This window comes from Poecile atricapillus, chromosome 2 (assembly GCF_030490865.1).
Source record: "Poecile atricapillus isolate bPoeAtr1 chromosome 2, bPoeAtr1.hap1, whole genome shotgun sequence".
Lineage (NCBI taxonomy): Eukaryota > Metazoa > Chordata > Aves > Passeriformes > Paridae > Poecile > Poecile atricapillus.
Window position 1 is genome coordinate 93,920,644 of NC_081250.1, and position 21,397 is coordinate 93,942,040.

Genomic DNA, 21,397 nt, shown 5'->3' on the forward strand with positions numbered 1-21,397 from the left:
TATTTCAGTTGTAAAATCATTTTTTATTGTTACAAATATACATATGAATAAAATCCCTTCAACCTGTAATGTAAGTGGGTAGCTGTGAAATTTGCATCCCCTCCCTCAAAAGCTGAAATGTTTTTACAGATGTTGAACTATGTTTCTCATAGAATTACACATTGAAAGGAAGCTAATATGCAGACAGAACTGAGGAAGGCCTCCAGAAAACACCAATATTAATAAAATTTCAATTGCCCTCATTCCAACCAACTATATACATTAATATACGAATGTGGAAGCATACCATGGTTATACGTAATCCAAATCCTTCTCTGTTGTGCTTTCTGACGGTACACAAATGTAAGCATTGGAGCTTTATGTACAGTAGGAGAACAGGAAGAAAGAAGCTCCCTATGGGAGAATGTAAAAACCATACCCAAGCATTTAATATATATAATCTATACAAATTATTTTATTAGTGTGCTCTTTTAATATAATTACAATGTGCAATTGCATACCGCAAGAATATATTTATAGGTAAGTCACGTGCAGATCTGACACATTTACATTCAGCAGTACAACACATTACCTGCTGTACAGTGTATTAGTGTAAGACAGTGTCCAGTTAATTTGCTTTGCTTTCTAAATGCCCTAATGCAGGGCACTCTTTGTAGCTGCTTCAGAGAAATTCAAGTAGAATACATGAAAGAATAGCTGGCTTTAGGCAAAGGCATGGAAAGGAATGCCTGCACTGCACAGACCAGAAATTAAGGACCAAATCAATGCCAGGTGTACTGTAAATCACGATTGGAAGATCAGGTTTTCTGCATGGAAATGTACCTCTGGTGAACGAGCAGCTGACTAAACGGGCTTTTGATTGCTGAACCCCAATTGTTATAAAAAGCTCTTGCGCTACAAAGCACTTGTTGTGATAGCTAAACAAAAATAAAATCTTTATCTGCTTCTTCACCAGAGTCACTGGACTTGCTTCCCTGATGGCCGTCTTTACTTAAGGATCTCTGCTTCAGTTCCTGGAACTCATGAGACTGCTGCCCAGGGCTTCTTTTTGCAGCTGCATAAAACAGAAATAGGACTTACTAATGAAGAGAAAGGAAGAAAGAAAGAAGGAAAAATTACAATTAAAAAAGTCATTAATGCGCAAGGACGCTGCTCCTGGTCCCACTGAATTAAGTTGCAGTAATAGGAGTAGCATAGGTCCATTAATTCTTCAAGCCAGAAAAAGGTGAGGAGAGTTTGAGCAAGCTTTATTCCACTGTTGGTTGGCAAGCAGACAAACTTGAAACATGACACTGTGGCATGGATAAACATTAGTTAGAAATGGCCTGGAGATTTTCTTCTCATCACACCACTTCCAAACCAGAACAGCACTCTTTTCTCCAGCTGGGATGGACCTCAGACAGTGCACTCCTGACTGCTCAGGCAGACGTGCCTGCTGGGCACCCCTCAAACCAGCGATGCACATCTCAGGCAGGCCTGTCTCCCTAGCAGGACTCATCTGTGTTCTTTTGGACTCAGCAGCTTTGATCAGGACATTCACCTCAGCATCCAAGTTACCCAAACTGCTTATCCCTGCCCCACTACACTGCCAGGTCCCAATGTCCTCCCTGTCCCCTGACACCCATGGCTCTGTGCCCAACCATCATCTCTTCCAGATGAGACCATGGGCTCTGCACCTTGCTGTGCTCAGCAATGGGGAAAGCAGGAGGCCATATCCACTTCCCATGATCTAAATGCAAACAGTACCCATTTTGCTCACCCAGCACTCTGAAATCTCCATAAAGCCAGGGCTTTCTCCAAACCTATACGCTTCAAAATAAATTGGAAAAGCAGGTTGTAAAACCTTCTTGAGATTGCTGATCTAATCAGCGGCCTACAACTGCTACGGGAACAAGATGGTTATACACATCAACCAGGGTGATCTTACCCAAGGACTGATTGCATTACAAATCTCTTACTTGCACTTAAAGTGAAACTTCAAACACACAGTGTGCTGCAAGTCATCTAACTTCACTCCCACAAAATGAAATGTTGCCATTACAAGACCTTCTTTGCTCCACCATTTTGGGTAGGGAGGGTCGGCTTTGAATCCCTCTCCTAACAAGGCACCAGGAGCTGCTGTGGCCATGCAGCACCACCTCTCCTTCCCCATGTACCACTCACCTGCAGCCTCACCACTTCAAGGGACAGCCTGCCCTGTCATCAGCATGCAGCTCCAGCCACAGCAGCAGCCTGCCACTGACCATCTCTGCAGCCATTTCTAAGTGTGGCAGGCTGTGTCACAGTGCCAGGAATGTGGGAAGGACAGAGAGGGATCCCAAGGCAGGCAAACAGTTCTCCTGAGTCCAAAATACTTGTTTTCTCATTTGTGCTAGCCGAAACATGTGAGGAAATAAGAGCCAACAGCTACACACTCACTGCATTCTTGTCCAGGCATTGCAAGTTGGGAAACAGGAAGGGATTTTGAGAAACGTTTTTAAAGCCATTTCATATAATTGGAGAGGATTACCATGTAAAAAATATTCAGGCATTTCTACCTTCCAAAACACCATTGCTTTTCAAAGGAACAGGTGCCTGGAAATATTTTGAGTCATCCTTGGCACCAATACCTCCTAATAATTACCTGACCTTTGTCTGGCCTTCATTGACTCTTCAAACAAAACCCAAAACACATCCTGCAGCGGCCATTGTAGTTTATGGCCTGATATATATAGGCAAGTAGTTTGCCTCATAAATAACTGAAAGATGTATCAGGCACTTAAGTCCACACAGTGCAAGCAGGTTTCTGGCCAGAAGAGCTTACCCTTGCTTTGATGAAACCGTACACAGGTGACCTGCAGCGGTCTATGACAGGATCTCAGCTTGCAAAACTTACTTTGTCAGAGAGGTATCTCAGAATGAAGCAAAATAGAATCATTTGATTAAGATAGGGAGGGGAGATTCCCAGGTTGGATGGACTAAGACTGATTCTACAATACAAAAATGACAATTTTGGGCTGAGGAAGGGTTATGTGATGTCTTATAAAAAGAAAAATTGTGGGTAAATGGAATTGCATAAGATGTTCAAATATACAGTGAAAATACTACAGAAAAAAAAGTAATTTTGAGCAACTGTTTAAACCAACCAGTTAAGAGGTAAAGAGAAACATGTAAACATATACCATTTGAGAACAGGAGCTTTTATATTTTAAAAGTACATAAAGGAAACAAACATTTTTATAGCCTACTGAACGAGACCACTGTGAGTCAAAGCTGCTCCTTCGACTAACAGTGCTGGGCTTGGGTTCTTTAGGTGGTGGTTTTGTTTGCTTTTGCAACTGAAAATCAAAGTAAAAATAAATAATCTGATTTACCCAGTTCTCAAATGGTTTTGTGACTGATGCACTAAAACTGGCACTAACAATATTCAAGCTGCAATGTTTTTTTAAATGCTAAAGTGCGTGATCTTAGAAATGACGTGTGCAAGCACAGCAAGCAGCAGACAGCCTCCCTGCAGCGTGCCAGTGTTGCTGCACTGAGCAGTCACAGATTGTAGTGAGTGCTCTTCTGCAGAGGGGCTGCACATGCTTAATGGGACTGGTCAGTGAGGTTGACACAAAGGAAAAATGCAGACACATGTTTTATCTGCAAATTTTCTTATGCTATGTAAATCCCATGGGCACAGAATCGGATTAGAACCCCATGAGCTTTTTACCTTTTTCATAATGGCAAATGACAAACTCACACCCTTCCGTGGCTTCTTTGCTATTACCATTTCTTAACAATTGTTAGTGCCAGTTATCAAGTGCCACCTTGATGAAAAATGAAAACTTCTAACCAGAAGTTGGCTGTGCCATCCTCTGCCCAAGCACATTAGCTTCCTCTTCTGCACTGGTAGAACACTGCCCCGGAGTGGTTTTCACGCTGCCAGATGGCTTGGCACAGTCAAGAGCTGCATCTCTTTTTTGACAATCTCCTGTTTGCTCTAGCAAGGAAAAGGATTTATTTATACTCCTAAGCTGTTTTGTAGGCCTACATACAGATGGTAATATGAAGAATTTCACTTATCCAACCTATTTAATCAATTATTCAGAGAGCAGTAATCAGTATGCCAGTTTAAATGTAGCCCAAATATCTTTGGAGTGTTGGTAACCGCAGCCCAATCTCAGCCACGCAGTGCAAAGAAAAGAGTGAAAAGAGTTGTATTTTCAGATTGTCCCATGAAGTACAGTTAAAATCATCGACATTAAGCAATTTTAAATCAAGTATCATCTAATTTGTAGCTTTATTTCACAGGAGATATGATTTTGTTACTAACTCGGACAGATTCGCAGTGATTTACCAGTTGCAGAAATAAATTGAACATGCTAGCCTGAAGAGAGGCAGAAAGCAAGGACAGGAATGGCTGAATGAGGAAATAGGAAAGTAATGAATAAAAAAGAAAACATGAAAAGATAAAAATAAATAAACAGAATTTACTCTTTCCCAAACAACTTTATGCAAAGCCCAGCAGCTCCTTAAGGACCTGGTAAGTCTAAACTATTATTGGTAAAATGTGTACAGTGCCATGTAGGGGTGAACAGAAAATTCTGTGTTTGGCTAATTTGACTGGAAAGGTTTCAGGGAGCAAGGAGTAAGGAAGCACAGTGCCTGACTCCTATTCCTTTTAGCAATATGGATCATCTGAATAATGACAGTAGGCTCTGCAGGAAGCACAACTTCTCAGTCTTCACAACCCAGCATTATGTAGCTGCCTCAACTCATTTTTCCCCATTATATGCTGTAAAAATCTGCTGTCTGAGTGTGAAAGGGCACCCCTTTGTTTCACAGCTCAAGTGATGGGAATCACCTTAGATGTCCTTCTTGAGGAGAGACCCAGGAAGGAAGACATCTCACCCCCAGATTTCAATCATCACTTGTGCCAGCTAACACCAGCTTCACAATTTCACAAACGGTGAGCAACATTCCTGTGACTATTTCTCCACATATCCTATGCTACCAGAGGAAGCTTTAGCTCTTCTAAGAGTCAAGTCAGGGCAAGAAAATGCATCAGCAGAAGTAGAAATCCAGTGCACACATGAAAATCAGCCAAGTGAAGAGAGTGGCCTAAAAGATAAAAGGTACCAAGACTTGGCACAGAGACTCATTGCCTGAGGATGGGGAGACAAACCAGTCACACACAGAGACCCCACAGAAAGGAAAACAAAGAGAGCAGGGGCTGGCTGCAAGGAACAAAGTTATGGCTGCTCCCCTGGAAATGTGCTGAACCACAGAGCTGCATTTCACATTATTGTGAATATCACCAATATCAACCAGCATCTTAGTTCAAACCCAACCAACCATAAAGGTACACAACACATGACTCCCTTAATTGTTCAGTTGCATTATTAATACCCAGGGATTAATTGTTCATTTGGTTTGATCAAAGGAAGATGGGTGGATGAGATGCTGAATAGGTGACCAGATACATTTGTCTTGCGTTTTGTACTTTCAAATGCATAACCCTCTTCCCTTCCAAGTGAAAACAAATCAGGAGACAATGACACAACAGATTTCACTAGAAGACACCAGGTTACACAAACACTCCTACCTTCTTGAGAAAATGATCTGACTGAGGGGCTGCTCTGACCATCCTTTTCTTTATCAGAAGGAACTTTCTTCAGCACTGGTGGAAGCAGGGCAACTTTTGGGGAACTGGGGCCGGAGGGAGACTCTGGAGCATCCTCTGTGGAGTACCACAAACAAAAGGGTGAGAAGGAAAAAATATATCTACACTGAAGATTAAAGAAACAGTGCTCTTTATGATGGGCAAAACCTCAACACAATACACAAACAAGAAACAGCCAGAACAGAAAAAGGATTCAGAAATTTACATTACAACAAGAGAACAAATTGTATGGACCTCAATCCAGGTTAGAGACTTTAAGCAGTCAATGAGAAGATCTCAATTTCAGCCTTTTTTCTTGTGTGCTACTATTGTAGCATAAATAGAAATCTGATGTGACCAAGTGATTTACTTGCAAAGGAGAGCTGAAAAAAAATTTGGATGGATTTTTGGAAATATTTGTTCTAGTTATTTTTTTATTGTCCTGAAACATAATGAACTGATAAATTTAGTGTCCTGTTTCACAACTGAAGTCTAAAAGTGAAGCCAGGAAACAAATGACATAAAAAGCATTACAGAACTCTGTACTTCCACGAATAACTTCCCAGAGCATAACACAAGGGCATCCATAAAGATTTGCTAAAAAGAAAAAATACTTCCATGTTCTGGACTGTGAGAAAATCTGAAACTTTAATTCAACTCCATAGCTTAAAGCCATCTACATATCTTGTTTCTCTAAAAGGCTGGACTTTATATGACTTATGTAAGGCAAGTTGACTACCATCTTTACAGTCCTTACAGGAAGACCTTTTCTCTATTACAGTAGATAGGCCTCATTTTGTTAGTAGGGAAGTGCAGCAACAGTGGATTACTTAAACTGCTTTTAAGTTTGCTTATCAAGAAGTAAACAGTGACGTAAGTACATAACAGAGGAACTAGGAAGATACATTAGCATCAACAGAGGAACAAAAGGAACTCAGAGTATCATCTGTGTTCCCTATTTGTAAAAAGAGTTAATTCAGTTACATACTAGAAATTCATCAAAATTTATTTCTGCTGAGGAGACACCACAAAGAGTCAACTATTTCACCTTCAGCACAGGAAAGTGATGAGCTTCCCCAAATGCAATTTGGTATGAACAGATATAATTCTTGGACCTTCTCCATTGCATTTGATACATCTGTGAGGCCACTTGCTGGGGGAAGCTCTATACCACCACAGAAGAAGGATAGTGATTGGCAAAACACAACTAGATATAGACTTTCAGTCTTTGACAATTTGTAGATATCTGAGCTCTGCTCCTTTGTACCCAGATTACTCAGCAAAAAATTTGCTACTATTTCTGTAGCCACATTGCTGGAAGCAAGAGCAAGAGCACAGAAAGGATGATTGCTTGATTTTCTTCACCACATTGCCTGGGTATCCTTAGGCAGTGGGTTACTACAAGTACTATGACAGAAGTTAGACTGCAACAGAGCTGTGTTGCTTTTACTATTGACCAAAAAGTTGGCTTATTATGGGTAAGTATTAATTACTCCCTTATGTTAAATCCATAGTATGCTCTCTCTGCAGGAAATAGGGGCTGGCAGAAACAGACAGCTCAGGTCTTTTTGACTGCCTATTTTGCAGATTAAGCACCACTAAATAATCCATGCTTTCCTGTTGCATTCATCTTCATGAGCACCTTACTTGACGTCCCTCACTTTGATGACCATTTCTAAGATGGTCAATAAAATAAATGTAAATCTACCTAAAATCTGACGGTGATTTTGTGTGTGAATGACATTCTGCCCACTGGAGTGCAGAGACTAAGGAATGCTCAGGTTTCACATGAAGGGCAGGGAGGAGGCTGAAAAATCCCTTTGACTCCTCATCCTTACCAGAAATTGCATCATTCTAAAGTCAACAGTGATTATGGGAAAAGTCAAGAGGGCTGCAAGTTCTTACAGATGGCCATGCTCATATTTTTCACTCCCTGTCAGTTAATGAGCTGTATTTGCTGTAGATACTTGGGAAATCTTTAACTGGCTTTTAATTCCCCTCAATTGCAGTGGCTGTACTTTGGGAAGAGGAGGTCGTGACACTGGCCTATCAAACAGCAGACAGACATATACATGGGAGATCTGCTGAACCATTTACCACTACTGGAAACCTTAAGATAATATCTGGGCAGGAGGCAGTCTTGCAGGGTTATAAAAGCACAGTAATAATTATTTTCAGTCAAAAGCAGTAAGGAAAGGAAATAAACAAAGGCTAAACAAGGGAAAAGTAAGAGACAGCTGGTTTGTGCAAGTTATTAAGAATAACAGGCGCTTGCTTGAGGGGCTAAGAACAGCCTGCCACAAAACCCCAAGGACTTTATTATATAGTCAAAGTGTTTAGAGAAAACACATTTATTTTTGTCAGTGCTATTACAACAGGGCTTTGATGCTGAAGTAGCTTTCTGTGCTCACCTTTTCTGTGAAAGCAGGCTAACTCAAAACAGCTCTGCCACTGCCACTATTGCTTCTCAAACTTTACTGTTGAGGATCACAGATTAGACCATTTTAATACGTGTATTTGAATTAGGGCAAAAGGAGGTGGAAAAGAAGACTGTGAGTCAAGAGCAAGACAATGAAGAACCTGTCCCTCTCCATTTAACTTCTGTTCAGGATGTAGCAATGGATGTCTCCTCCACAGCCCACACAAACAGCACCCAGAGGTGGTGATAATAACTGCCCAGAAGAGCTTCTCACCAGTACGAGAGGCAGAGCGTGGTTTCTGTGGCACTGTGGGTCGTCCTGCCAGGCTGGGCTTTGTTGATTGCAGTGGGGGCTTTGGACTAGTTGGTGTATTGGAAGAACTTCTTGCCTTTGCACCAGCTTCTGCCTTTGGTTCAGCTTTTGAATTTTTTTCTGATGATGCTGAGATGGAGTCACCTTTATTCGATGCAAACCGACTCTCTGGAAGGGTCTGCTGTTGTTTAGGCACTGAAATAAATAGACACATAAAATCAAGTCTGGTGCAGCACAGAAGGCTGCATGCACAGGTATAGTGGTGTGGAAAACACTACCACAAGCTAACAAATGCACTGTTACGTGTAAAAGGATCTCTAATGTCTTATTCAAAATCACTGCTAGCAAAGCATCTAAACCTCCTAATTTTGACATGTGCTAAGATTTGTGATTCAATTGCCCAAGACAGCAATTGCATGTTGCCCTTTTTAATATATTTGGGATGATGGCTAGCTGGACCTTATTCTTTGTTCATATTTCTAGGAGCAGATGGCTCAGTCTACCTGCTGAGAAAACAGTGATGGATCAGTGGAAAAAGCAGCTCTTGACTGTTTTTGTGTCTCTATAGACAAAAGGTTGAGTTTCCAAGACCAACAGAGAAATCCTGGCCCAGAAAATAAATCCCAAGTGTGTGACCAGCAGGCTACATCTTTTTATTTGTTGCTTTTAGCAAGCTCTAGAAGAGATTTTGAAACTCAGCCCAGATCAAAGTATTCTTTATATAGTATTTTGATTTGTCTAATAACACTGTACATGGCTTACAGTTTTCACACATTAGTAGGGTTACCAACATGCTGTTTATCCCAAACAAAGACCAAGGTATTTAGAGATCAATTTACTGTGACTTCTAAGCAGTAAGTCAGTCCCATCTAGCTGTGCAAGCTGGTAGAAAGCCTGCTGGACTCCAGGTTGCTAACAAGCAAAAAGCCTGCTCTATTTTCCTACTCCGCAGCTTTCAGGAGGTTGAAGGCTTATATCTAGCAGTTTCAATGATAATCTTGGAACTCTTATGTTAGCCTGGGACTTTCAACAGTTTTTACATCTTTGTTCTCAGAAGAGAATTACAGGCTAACTGAAATGGAGACTGGTAGCTTTGGTATTTGGCAAAACCAAGTGTGTGCTCACAGATGCTGACTTGACCTACCTACCTGCTATTCCCATTCAGAAAGCCTACTGAACATGGAAGTGCTGAGCACAGACATTTTAATGGCAGGGGGAGGGAGGGGGAGTGTTTATACAGTTTGTTGCAAGCCAATCTCCAGTATGTTTTTCCAGCCTATGTAGCTGTTTTCCAGCCCAGCTGGAGTTAAACTCTGGCAAAGCAGACAGCTGTGTGGCGCATATAGATGAGCGTGAGTGCGTGACAGGGAGAGTTTGTGTCTGCATGCATGAAATACTTTCTTGCTGCAAGTGAAACAGTGGGACACTGCCTGCACCTGTGAATGTGTGCATACAAAAAAAGCAGGCAACATCCAGACACAAAGCAAGGAATAAAACCCCCAAAACTTATTCTCCTTCTGCACCACTAGCTACAGTTCTCCTGTAACCACATTCAGCAATTTTCCATTAACTTTCTTTCTTGTCTTCCTGACCTCAGGCCTTCTAACATTATTAGAACACAGTAATTTAAAATAAATTAGCCCAAGCCAAAGACAAACTGTAGTTGCAACAATGAAAAGGAGCCTTGGGGAGCTCTCAAGCAAGAGTGGTAAGGAAGCAACTGACAGCTGGAGGCCAAAAGGAAGGGGCAAGCACAGTGCAGTGCGGTGGGAGTGAATGTGTCACATACAGAGACAAAGATCAGAGAAAAGTTGAGGTCAGATACCCTCAGCTACTCCAATGCCCAAAGTGCAGACTATCCTTCCTCCTCTGACCTCAGAAGAGCTGTCATTAGGGGACACATACAGTCCACAAGGTCCTCCTCAAAAGACAAGCAGGCTTAAAAAGCACTGATTTATAGATTATGGCATGCTTTGAATATGCTTTTCAAAAAAAGCTTTAGAAAGATATAAAATGTCAAAATTGATACTTGAAGTATTCAATCAAGATGGCCACATTTGGATTTTGATTTTGGCAGCAGTGTGATTTTTTCCAGCCTTGCTTCTGTATGTTTTAGCAATCCTGTGTGCCAGGCTTGCAGGGTACCACTGCTGCTGAGAAATAAGACCTGGATTTCCTAGTTCACACCACTCCTTTCATGTAGTAAACTCAAACCACCAGAGCTGAATCCCCTTTGAAGCCTTCATTGACCAGTCCCCAAAGTATGCATGGAAACCAATCTGTCAACCTTGTCCTCAGGTGGCTGCAGTGTGGCACTGCCATGTCAGGGCCCAGGACTGCGGCTTGACAAGGGCATGGAAAGAGACAAAGGGCAGAGGGAATCAGTGCTGTAAGCACTGCATGGCTGAACACCATTTCGTACACAATGGAGAGCTGCTTTGTGCACATGAGCAGTATCCAGAGGCCTTCACAGCTTTGCAAACAGGCCTGGCTTTGATCAGACTGGTTAAATCCTGGGAAGAGCCAGCTGCCATTGACCATGAGTCAGGACTGCTGACAGACAGACAGCACTACAGTCAGCTGAAAGTCAGCACTACTCAAGTTGGTATGAGCAGAATTAGACCTTGAAAACTGGTCCTATTTCAGTCCTCAGATATATTGAACACTTCCATTTCTTTGTGCACAGGAATTTCTGCTGGCTCTTGGGTTGAGCTTCAGCTTTGCTGATCCCATTAAAAGCCAGCTTTCTTTCAAAGGCATGCCCAGGCACCTGCACCAAGTACTTTCTGTGCAAGAAGAGTAAAATGTGCACTGTAAACTCAGCCCTAGAGCTGAGTATATGAAAGGTGCCATCACAAAAAGTGAGCTTGTTTCTAATGCTCTTCACACAGTGTAAGCTCCTACTTTGCCTAACCAATTGTAAACATTCAATCTGAAGAGGGAAGTCAGATTTTGGACATCAGGCATTTTGCATTTTCTTGAAAGTTTATATCAGAAAACTTATACTGTACCTGTACCACTTCCATCCAGTCGTTCTGAGCTCATTGCTGTGTCAAAAGACTCTCTGGGAGTTGTGTCATTCCCAAGTTTCTGGAAGAGTGAGAAAAGCTCTCAGATTAGTAATATATCTCCAATTAATACTACTCAGTCGTCCTGTTAAGAAAAACCCTCTAATTTGGAAGCCACGAGGCAGAGAAATCAGTGATAACAAGAAATGGTGCAATCTCTCTCTGCTTCAGATTTTGGAGAGCTAAGTGGGAAGAAAACTACCCTGATTTGTAGCTAATACTGCCATATGCCTATCAGAGATGCAATGACACACTGCCTCCTATCTGACAGGTCTCCTAATGCACAGGAGTTGAAACTGTAGGTGCTAGGTGGAAGTAGCCTTTTTCTCCAAAGATATTTCTATATCTAAAAACTTCTTGTTTGAAATAAAACTCTTTTTCTGAAGACCTGGATTTTGAATATGACTGGTGAATTATCTTATGCTCTTCTACCTGGAATAATAACTTTTCATTTTAGATAAAACTGCAACTACACAAGTAGCAGTGCTTACATATTTTCAGGATTCCTCTAAAAACCACCAGATCTTACTTACTGAAAAGTATTTAAAGCTACCCACCACAAGCAGTTCTGGGTACTCAGTACCTCAAAAGAAAAAGAACGTCTGGTTTATGTGCTGATATTTTGCCCATCTTCTATTATCAAAAATAGGTTTCCTAAAGTCTTGGCCTCAAAAAAAAAAAAAAACAAAAACAAAAAAACAACTGCAGAGAGTTTTGTCATGTCATAAATAAGTGACCTTGAAACCTGTGTATTTATCAAGAGAAGCTTAGTTATGCGGCACTTGTAAAATAACCAGCCTCTGTTCACTGCCTTACCTGCTACCAAAGCTCAGGAAGACGGACAAATGAAAGGATTCCAAAAAAGCACATAGAAGTAGGTGCAGGATACACTAAGAGAGAAAGCCTTTTAAAGATAAGACTAGAGATAAAAGTGAGGGTTTTTTTTTTAAAGTATAAAAGTAGGGATAGACTTCTGCAGGCAGGCAACTTCAATCTTGATCTTTATTTGCTATTTCAAGACAGTTAGTGTGGCAAATAACTTAAAGCAAATAATTTGTTCTGATGATCCCTACATTTGGTTATATACCCATGTATAAGTCACACTGATGTGTTCAGGTCACTGCTACTACTCCAACACCAATTTTGACTGTCCCTCCCATAGCATTCAGAAAACTCCACCATGTGCCACACAGCATACAAACATGATCACTGTCCTTTGGGGGTTATTATCTGAAAGACAGCAAAGTATAGCATGTAGTTAAAAATAGGACAATGGGAAATGTAAGAAGGAAGAAAATGGCTACAAGTAGCAGGAGTACATACCTACTACAGAAAAACTGATGTTTTTACAGTGAAAATAGTATTTCAAATACAAGCATAAATAAATTATCTCTAAATATCCATGCCAGCCGTGTGCCTTTCCCAGGCATTTCAAGAGAAGATGATTTTGGGGAGTGATGCAAAAGACGGTGTAGCTGACCTTACAGATTTACTGATACCTCCACTTTTCTCAAGTAATTTCACAGCTCCTAAAAGAAAGCCTCAGTTTAATACAACAAAGAGAATGGAGATGTTGAGTGTTTGCCATTCCTGTATAAGACCTGGCAGGGTAATGCTATCATCACCCAACCTCTCCTCTATGAACAGGTGAACACTTAAAATGGCACACTGCATTAAGGAGGGTGCTATTAAAATAATCATTAAGCTTCCTGTACTGTAAAACTACCCTGATACAATTATGTCTTCTGGACAGATGAACTCTAGAAATGCTGTGACTTGTAGGGCCAGAATATTTATCTAAGGTGTCCATACAGACAAAACAAAGTCACCTCCAAAGATAGCAGAAATATTAGGACTTTGTGGCACTGGGCAGAAATATAGTTTTTATTCCCATTTCTTGACTGACATTGATATTTTGAGTAAATTATCAAATATTCACCTCCTAAAGTTACACATTTTTCTATAAGACTGTCTTGGCTACATATTTTTAAAGGGAATACCACTCTATTTTTGCTGGATTTTTCTCCTGTACCTTGGAAAAAACACCCTTTTTTGCAACAATCTTTTCAGGGAATTCTCATGAACTTTCACTGAGAAACTAATTTTCTTATTAAATACTGAAGAAAGACACATAACACTTAGCTACAGTAAATGACTTAGGAGAGCTGCATGACTGTATGAAATGAATTTCACTGTAGTTCCTTCCTCCCTCTCTGGTTATGGGACTATTGGGGAAATCTGACCGTGTACCAAGACAAGCAGAAAAGCCAGTGCTGGCACCTATTAGTGTAGTACTTAAAAATGAAATTAGGATGTGAGCATTTTGGCTATCTACTGTACACACATTGCAAACAGCTTATGGCCCCCAGACAACACTAAACACTGGCTGCAAAAATTTACCGTGAGAAGTCAGATCAATGCAGGTGAATTCATCATGTAGATAAATAATGCATAGGCCGTATTTTTAATAGGAATTTGTGCAAGACTGGGAAACACTGCAGAGTTGGGTGCCACTGAGAGGGAATAAACAGGCTATGAACGATGGTAGGCCTTGCTCCAGGTATTTAAAAATCCAATGTGTAACACTAGATGGAGCTAGAAGATCTATTTATTTCTACCCTGAGGCAACATTGATCTGCAAATACTTGACTCTACCATTAGTGCCAATTCCCACGTTGTATTCCAAGCAAGAGAAAACAAAAATGCATTTACCATCTTTCCATCTACTCTGCACCTGCTCATGACTTTTATCTGTAACAAGACTGTGGTAGGGTATGAATGAAATAGTAAATTCCTTCTGGCTTTGTTTTCACGTAAAATAGCTCAGAATGTAAGCAGCCATCTGTACCTTACAGGAAAATTTTCTGTCATACTGAAATTCTGATAAATTTGAAGATGTTACAGAACTTGATATCATAATCATCCTAAACAGTGTAGCAGTGGGATGCTGTCTTCTGCAGCTCAAGTGTCAGGATACTGTATGATTTCCACCTTCATGAGTATCACGAATAAAAGTGAAAACCTAAATTATTTGATGTTGTGATGGATGAAGTATGTGAAAAATGCTTTTGAACAGCAGTTCAATTTTATGTCCTCTTAGCAACATCAAGAATAGATAACTCAGTACTCTGCTGTGTACAGATTCCTATTTTAGTTAAGTTTTATTGTCACTCTTTTATATATGTATAAAGACATAGTTTTGCATTCCATACATATAAAATTGTACAAAAAATAAGATCAAGAATATTATTTTCTTGTAATTTAAACCTGAAATAAGAGGACTAACCTTTCCAGACAATAAATAAGTTTAAGTGTGGTAAAAAAACCACCCCAGAACCTTGAAATGGGCAACAAGAACTTTTGCTTCTGATGGATGAAATTAAAGTTTCCAATAAATGTTATGAAAGCTCACCAATTGAAGAGGATTTTTACTTTCCCCACTCATAAAAGAATTTATATATGCTAATATTCTACCCCAGTCATGTCCTTCCAGATTTGACTCACTGTAGATAACAAGTGTTAAGAACCCAAAGAGCACGAAGCATACACAATTATGCACTTGTAAAAATTCATATAATCTAGAATACCTTGGTATTTTATAAATTACAGGCAGGGCATAATACTCTTATTTAAACTCATATGGCATTTTATTTGAAAACTTGATGCTTTAGAAATCAATGAAACTATTCATGGGCATTACTTAATACCAATGAGAAAGGAGGGAATTGGTAATTCTTTAGAAAAATCGTTTTTGCACTGAGGATCCCTTTAATGATCCATAGACAACTGCATTAATATGAATCTGCTTATGACAAGACTCTGGTGTGTCTGCAGGAACAGCTCACACATCATGGGAAGTACTGTAAGACTATGAAGAAAGGTAAAAATGGACTCTGGGTGCCTTGCTTGGCCATGGCAAGACAACTCTATATGTGTTAGAAGGAAGGAAGAAGGAAGGAAAACACAACAAAGCAGGAGATGAACTTTGTTGTACGGTAGCCCCTTTTACATTACAGGAGGCAGTGATGGCAAATGGGGAACATCTGAGTGCCCTGCACATGGAATAGAAGGAGAGAAGTGAAAAAAGGCTGATTCTTTAGTACTTGTGAAATATGCCAATTGCAGCTGGCAGGAAGCAGAGGATAATAATGGGAAGACCAGGGGCAAATGGGCATCAGGCAAAATAGGCCACCACAGAATGCTTTGGAGGAATACAAGGATATTCCACTCTGTACATCTGCAGAGTGAAGCAGAGTTCCTGCCCAGGATCAGCACATCACAGAAGAGAATATTACAGAGAGCAAAGGGAATCTGAAGAGACCATCTGAAATATTTAAGAGGTTATTTTCTTTCATTGTTAGCATACGAAATATATATATAAATCAAAGGCATAAAAGTAATTAGCTGTGGTACAAAAGGACATAAAAATCAAGAAGTGCAAGAAGAAAAGTACATGCCAAATATTGTAAACAGTGACTGGTACCAGATTTACTTCTCTACATGGAATATATAATTTAATATACAGCAGACCTCTCCATCTGTCTACATCGTTTTCTGAAAGAGGAGAGTACAGCCAGCCACTACTGTAGTTAACTCTGCCACACACCTGAGGTACTGGTATGCAAGGGGCACACAGTAAGAAGCCTGCCCTAGTTTTACCTTTTCTGAAGCAATTCCAGTATGCACTGTGAACAAACCACACATCATATAGAATGGAGATACTGAGCTGGGCTTACTAGTTGGCCCCGAGTTATTCTGTGATATGTGCAAACAATTACATGTCCTCTCCTGTGTTAGTGATGGTCTGACATCAAGTGTGAGGGCAGGTGTCACGCCCTCCCCAAGGGCAGCGAAAGCACAGGCTTAAGGGCGCAACTCCTGCTCCACCTGTCTGTGACTTGGCCAGGCTGTTTGTGTTCAACAACTACAGCAGAGAGCAAACCTCTTACAGGAACACCACAATCCCTTTTGGAAAGCAGGACTGATGTGTCAAGCCCCAGCCGCCAACCCTTGCAGGCCCAACCCATCTCTCCTGAAGACACACAGTTTTTGCTCCTTTTTTTAACAACTCAAAAGAAATCAAATTGCCTTCACCTTTTGAGCAGAGGCTGCTCTCTTCTCCTGCTTGGCTTTCATTTCTGCGAGAAGTCCACTGCCCATCACTTGCACACCGTACCTCCGGCCCCCCTGGGGGCTTCCCTTGCTGTCACCCCTCTCAGCTTTTGCCACATCATCTGTCTGCACCTCCTCCAGTGAGTCTGGTGTCTTTAATTCCTCAGATCGCTCTGCACCACCGTTCTGCTCTGCAGGCTTTGCCTCCTTCTTGCTTGTGTCTAAAGCTGGACTTTTTGCAGCAACCTTGGGCGAGGAGGGCTCCTCTGCCACCGACACAGTCTGGGGGCGTTCGGATTTGGAGCCTCTCGATTTGATTAAGTTAAGGAAACCACTCTTCCTCGAGTCCCTTTTCTTCTTCTCATCACCTGCTTCACTGTGCTCGCTGCCATCTGAACTTTTAGTTGATGGTCTCCTAAAAAAGACACAGACATTTCAAACTTTTCTCCACTCCCCTCCTCCCTTTTTTAAATAGCATTGAACGACTGCTTCCAGGCAAAGCTAATCTTTTGCATGACCCATATATTGCCCTAGGCCCAATCATTACCTGGTGTCTCCATATTAAAAACAGGGCAACTAGCATTGATCATACTATCTTGAGGATTCCTGTGCTGCTTTGTGCAGTTGTTTCATCTCCACTGGAGATCCAGCTGTTTCTAACACTGGACAGGTCTAACCAAGCTGTCTATGCATGTGTATATTGGGTTTGCATGGCCAGGTTTTGGTAGCAGGGGGTCTATAGGAGTGCCTTCTGTGTAAGGAGTCCTGCTGAAGAGGAAGGAGCAGCAGAGAATGTGTGATGAAGTGATGGCACCTACAATTCCCTGTCCCTGTGTGCCACTGGGAAGGAGAAGGTAGAGAAAATCAGTAGTAAAGTTGAACCCTGGAAAGAGGGAGTGGTGGGGAGAGTTTTTTTTAAGATTTGGTTTATTTCTCATTATCATAGTCTGATTTGAATGGAAATATATTAAATTTATTTTCCCCCAAGTTGGGTCTGTTTTGCCCACAACAGTAACTGGCAAGACATCTCTCCCTTCCCTTATCTTAATCCAAAAGCCTCTTATTATATTTTTTCTCTTCTGTCCAGCAGGAGGGGAGTGATAAAGCAGCTTTGGTGATCACAGGGTCAACCCAACACAACATCTAATTTCACTCTGGTCTGTTTTCAGAGCATACTGCCTGTGGTTTGTATCTGCCCATTACTAGAAGCAGAAGAACTGATCTAGGTACATGTTTAACACAGCTTTTGGGAGAGCTTGTTCCTTAAGGATGCTGTTTGAAATAGGAACAAGCTAGCACAGCCACTTTTTCTCAGTAAGGAATACAGAGGTCACTTTTATAGTGCAGATGCTCATTAAAAAAAAAAAAAAAAAAAAAAAAAAAGCCACAAAACCCAAAAGAACAAATAAGCAAAACCAATCCCTAAAGAACCCACCTGCCACTATGATTTTCTAGAAGCATCTTCTGGGCAGAGTATTCACACTTTAGGGCAAAGCTGAGCACATACACATTCACACAAAAGCACCCAAACTGGAAAGAGAACCACTGATGTTCCAAATAAAGATCCTCAGCAAAGAGCATGGCCAGGGAAGGGTAAACAGGGATGGGGCAAGTTCACAGGGACATCTGAAATGAGCAGCTGGCAGGCACCCAAGGGAAGCACAGGAGAATGCATGCCTGGGAGCACCCTGAACTTAACCTGCTTAGGGCATTTTTCAAAGCTACCATAATTTCATGCCTCCACACAGTATATCACACATGGCTTCATGTGCCACTATAGGTATCTATAACTCATAGTGACTCTAGAACATTTGCTTTTCCTGGCATAACTATCTACCAGTGAACACTTACTGTTTTCCTTAACGGATGATACATACAGCACAGAAAGAGTCATTCCAAATTGCCTGGAAAATCACCCTAGATTTCTTATTTACTAATGGAAATACTCCGTGTGTGCACGTGCACAAACATGCATGAATTCAAGAACATCTACATGCGTGGTTCTGTAAATATACAGCCAGCTCCAAAGCAACTGCATGAGCTCTATAACCCTTATATAAAGAAGGAGTAATCTTTCAGATTAATATTTTGCTTAAACCTGGAATACTACAAATTGGTGAAACACATCTGTAACATATTCAAAACCAGCATAAGTCTACTGTCATCTATGAAAACACTGTACCCAACAGCACTCCTCACTAGAGAGAAACACCCATGTGTACAACGAGCACTGGGGAGACTCACAACCAATACGAAGATCTGCTTCAGCTTTAATGAGCTGAAGGGTAAAATGAAGTCAACTAAATTGTAAAAATACACACTAGTCATGAATGCCTCCAACATGGGAGTAAAGCAATTTATTTCAAAGTAATCACTTTTAAGGGCAGGTAATTGAATTCACAGTATCTTGACTACTAACGTATTTTCTGACTTTGACAACAGCAACCCTGGATATTGGGAACAGGAGTCAAACACAGCTTGAAAGTGTTGCTTGCCCAGTTATCAGGATAGCCTTTTTTTCTCAAATAACATCTAAAGAATTTTTTTTACTTACTTTGAATCCATTTTTGTCACTTTCTTAGTGAAAAATTCATCCACACCTTCATCCACTCTCCCCATGAGGCCATTCTGATCCCCTTCTGGTGGTACTCCAGCAGACACCTGACAGAAGGAAAAACCCTCCTGTTACATAACAATCTAAGCATGTTTACTCCAGTGATAATAATTAAGAGTTAAGACATTATAAAGATTATGTGTGCCAACCAAAACTCAGTGCAGACAGCAGAATCACCACTGGAATTCCCCCTCTAGCCAAGCCTGCTGATTCATTACATCAAATGCAAAGTAAACCCAGTGACAAACTGGATGCTGCAATGCATGAGACCAGGAATCAAATGCCTTGGGCTTAAGAGAATAGAGCACTAGGTCAGTCAGACAAGCAAAAAAAACCCAGAAAAAAATAAATCCTGATCAGAGTAAATCCTGAAGAAAAAGTATTCAACAGCCACTTGTGCCATTACTTAAAGAAAAACCTATGTTTTGGATTTTGGACTTAAGAAATTTAGAAACAGAGTTCCAGCAGACTAACAGAGCCTTTTCTAATTCATTCAGTCTAGCACTTCCAAAAGCAGAGACTCTAAATACAGAATCAGGTGTTCCACTTTTGGAACCAAACACAGACTTTTCCTTAATGTCTGAAAACAGCAAGCCTGCTCCACATCTTGATGCCCACAAAAATATTTTGAATATGGGTGACCTCAGGCATATAAACTAGGCTGGCTTTGAAATACCTGCCAACCACAAAGGCCCTGTGAAGATTAGCTGGTGACTCTGCAGCCTCCTCAAGATGAAACAAGCAGTCTCCTGGGAGGAGTTCTCATGTGGACTAGCTCCTGTATGTGGCTTTGATGTGGAAAAGCTCTATTACCACTAAAGAGATTTCCTTCAATTTAGATGCCACAAGGAGGCCTTTTAGATGACTACAGAGGACTCCCCAAGACCCAACCCAGTTGTATACTGGGTAGTGCTAGGGACCAGGACACAGCATAACAGGGTTTGTAATTTGAAACAATTCAAATCAAGGAATCTTCTAGTTGCCACCACAACTTAAGAGTAATCCCAACTTTTCTTCTGATGTGGAATACAAACTCTTTTCTATGCTTCAATACTCTTAAAAGCTGCTATTAATATCAAACCTAGTCTCATTAAGTCAGGAAAATGGGCTTCATATGAACCAATGCTTTGACAGAGCCATGAAACTCTTTTTACTTTCCACCCCTGAACCCTGTTATTTTTGCTATCAAAGATAATAGTTAATATTTTATTGATACCTGCTGCGGCAATGTAATATTGATGTGAAAGGAGCCCACCTGGTAACAATCACTTTGTTGCCAGTCAAACTGGCAACAGATTATCTATAAAGAACAGTTCTATTCTAAATTGGCAAAATGATTTATCAGATTTCTAACTCTGCCACCTTTGGTATGTTCTGTAGAGAACTCATTTAGCTGGAACATCTGACACTAGGCAGTGGTGCACATGCCACCTCCTGGGTTGGTCTCAGTCACAAACCCTACCAAAACACAAAATAAAAGTGAATGACTCATCATAACAGAAATGAGAAACCACTTCATATTGATACTGGAGTCCTCCAGATAGTAGGGACAAATATGAAAGTATCAAAAGCAAGAGCACTTCCTGAAGAGGACCTAATTCTAAGAGCCAATGATCTAAAGCAAATGAGAAGATCTACCTCACAAAGAGAAAACAATCTGCATCTGAAACAGCAGAAAGTTCCTAAAAATTAATGAAAGATGTACAGAAATATTGAGGGTCTAATAAGATCCTCAAGGTGCAGTGTCGCTAAAGGACACAAAATGATTCACACGAAGGCCTCTCAGTGTCAGAACAGAAAAGCTGTCTTTTTTCTCTGACTCCAGTATTTATGGATTCTCAACAATGACCAGGGATTGGATAATTCAGTTACCACCTTCCCAAGCGCACTGGTCATGTGAAATGTCTATCAAAAGACGCTTCTTAGAAGCGATGTGATAAACAACTTCTGTTTATAGAACTTTCATGGGGAAGTAACTAAAACTATGAAAACATTATCAGAAGGCTTTAGTTTTCAGGGTGACAGCACAGGATACTCTTATAGCTGTTTATTGTAACACTTTTTAGTGTTAACATTTACTGTAAGACTGAGCTCTGGTTTATTTTGTGTTTTACCCTCCTAACTCTAAAAAAAATAAGTGTTAAGTCTTCATTTGTCCTTTGTATCTCTTTTTTGACTTAGTCTAAAAGTAAGCATGTTTCTTTGTTAAGGAAAAAAACTGTCTTTGAAGCAGAAATAAGTAAGA

General features: G+C 40.7%; 1 protein-coding gene across 3 annotated transcripts in view; it reads right to left on the minus strand.

Annotated features, from left to right (window-relative positions):
• The window catches only part of CARMIL1 (capping protein regulator and myosin 1 linker 1), a 192,513-nt gene continuing 171,116 nt past the window's right edge, over window positions 1-21,397 (minus strand). The window contains exons 32-38 of one of the 3 annotated variants that reach the window (XM_058831461.1): window positions 19,093-19,199; window positions 16,521-16,953; window positions 11,370-11,448; window positions 8,320-8,553; window positions 5,570-5,704; window positions 3,818-3,964; window positions 1-1,054 (exon numbers count right to left, since the gene is read on the minus strand). In XM_058831461.1, coding sequence (XP_058687444.1) covers window positions 918-1,054; window positions 3,818-3,964; window positions 5,570-5,704; window positions 8,320-8,553; window positions 11,370-11,448; window positions 16,521-16,953; window positions 19,093-19,199 — 1,272 coding nt within the window. In that variant the 3' untranslated portion in view covers window positions 1-917. The remainder of the gene's footprint in view (window positions 1,055-3,817; window positions 3,965-5,569; window positions 5,705-8,319; window positions 8,554-11,369; window positions 11,449-16,520; window positions 16,954-19,092; window positions 19,200-21,397) is intronic. The other 2 variants (XM_058831463.1, XM_058831462.1) reach the window with 2 other exon arrangements.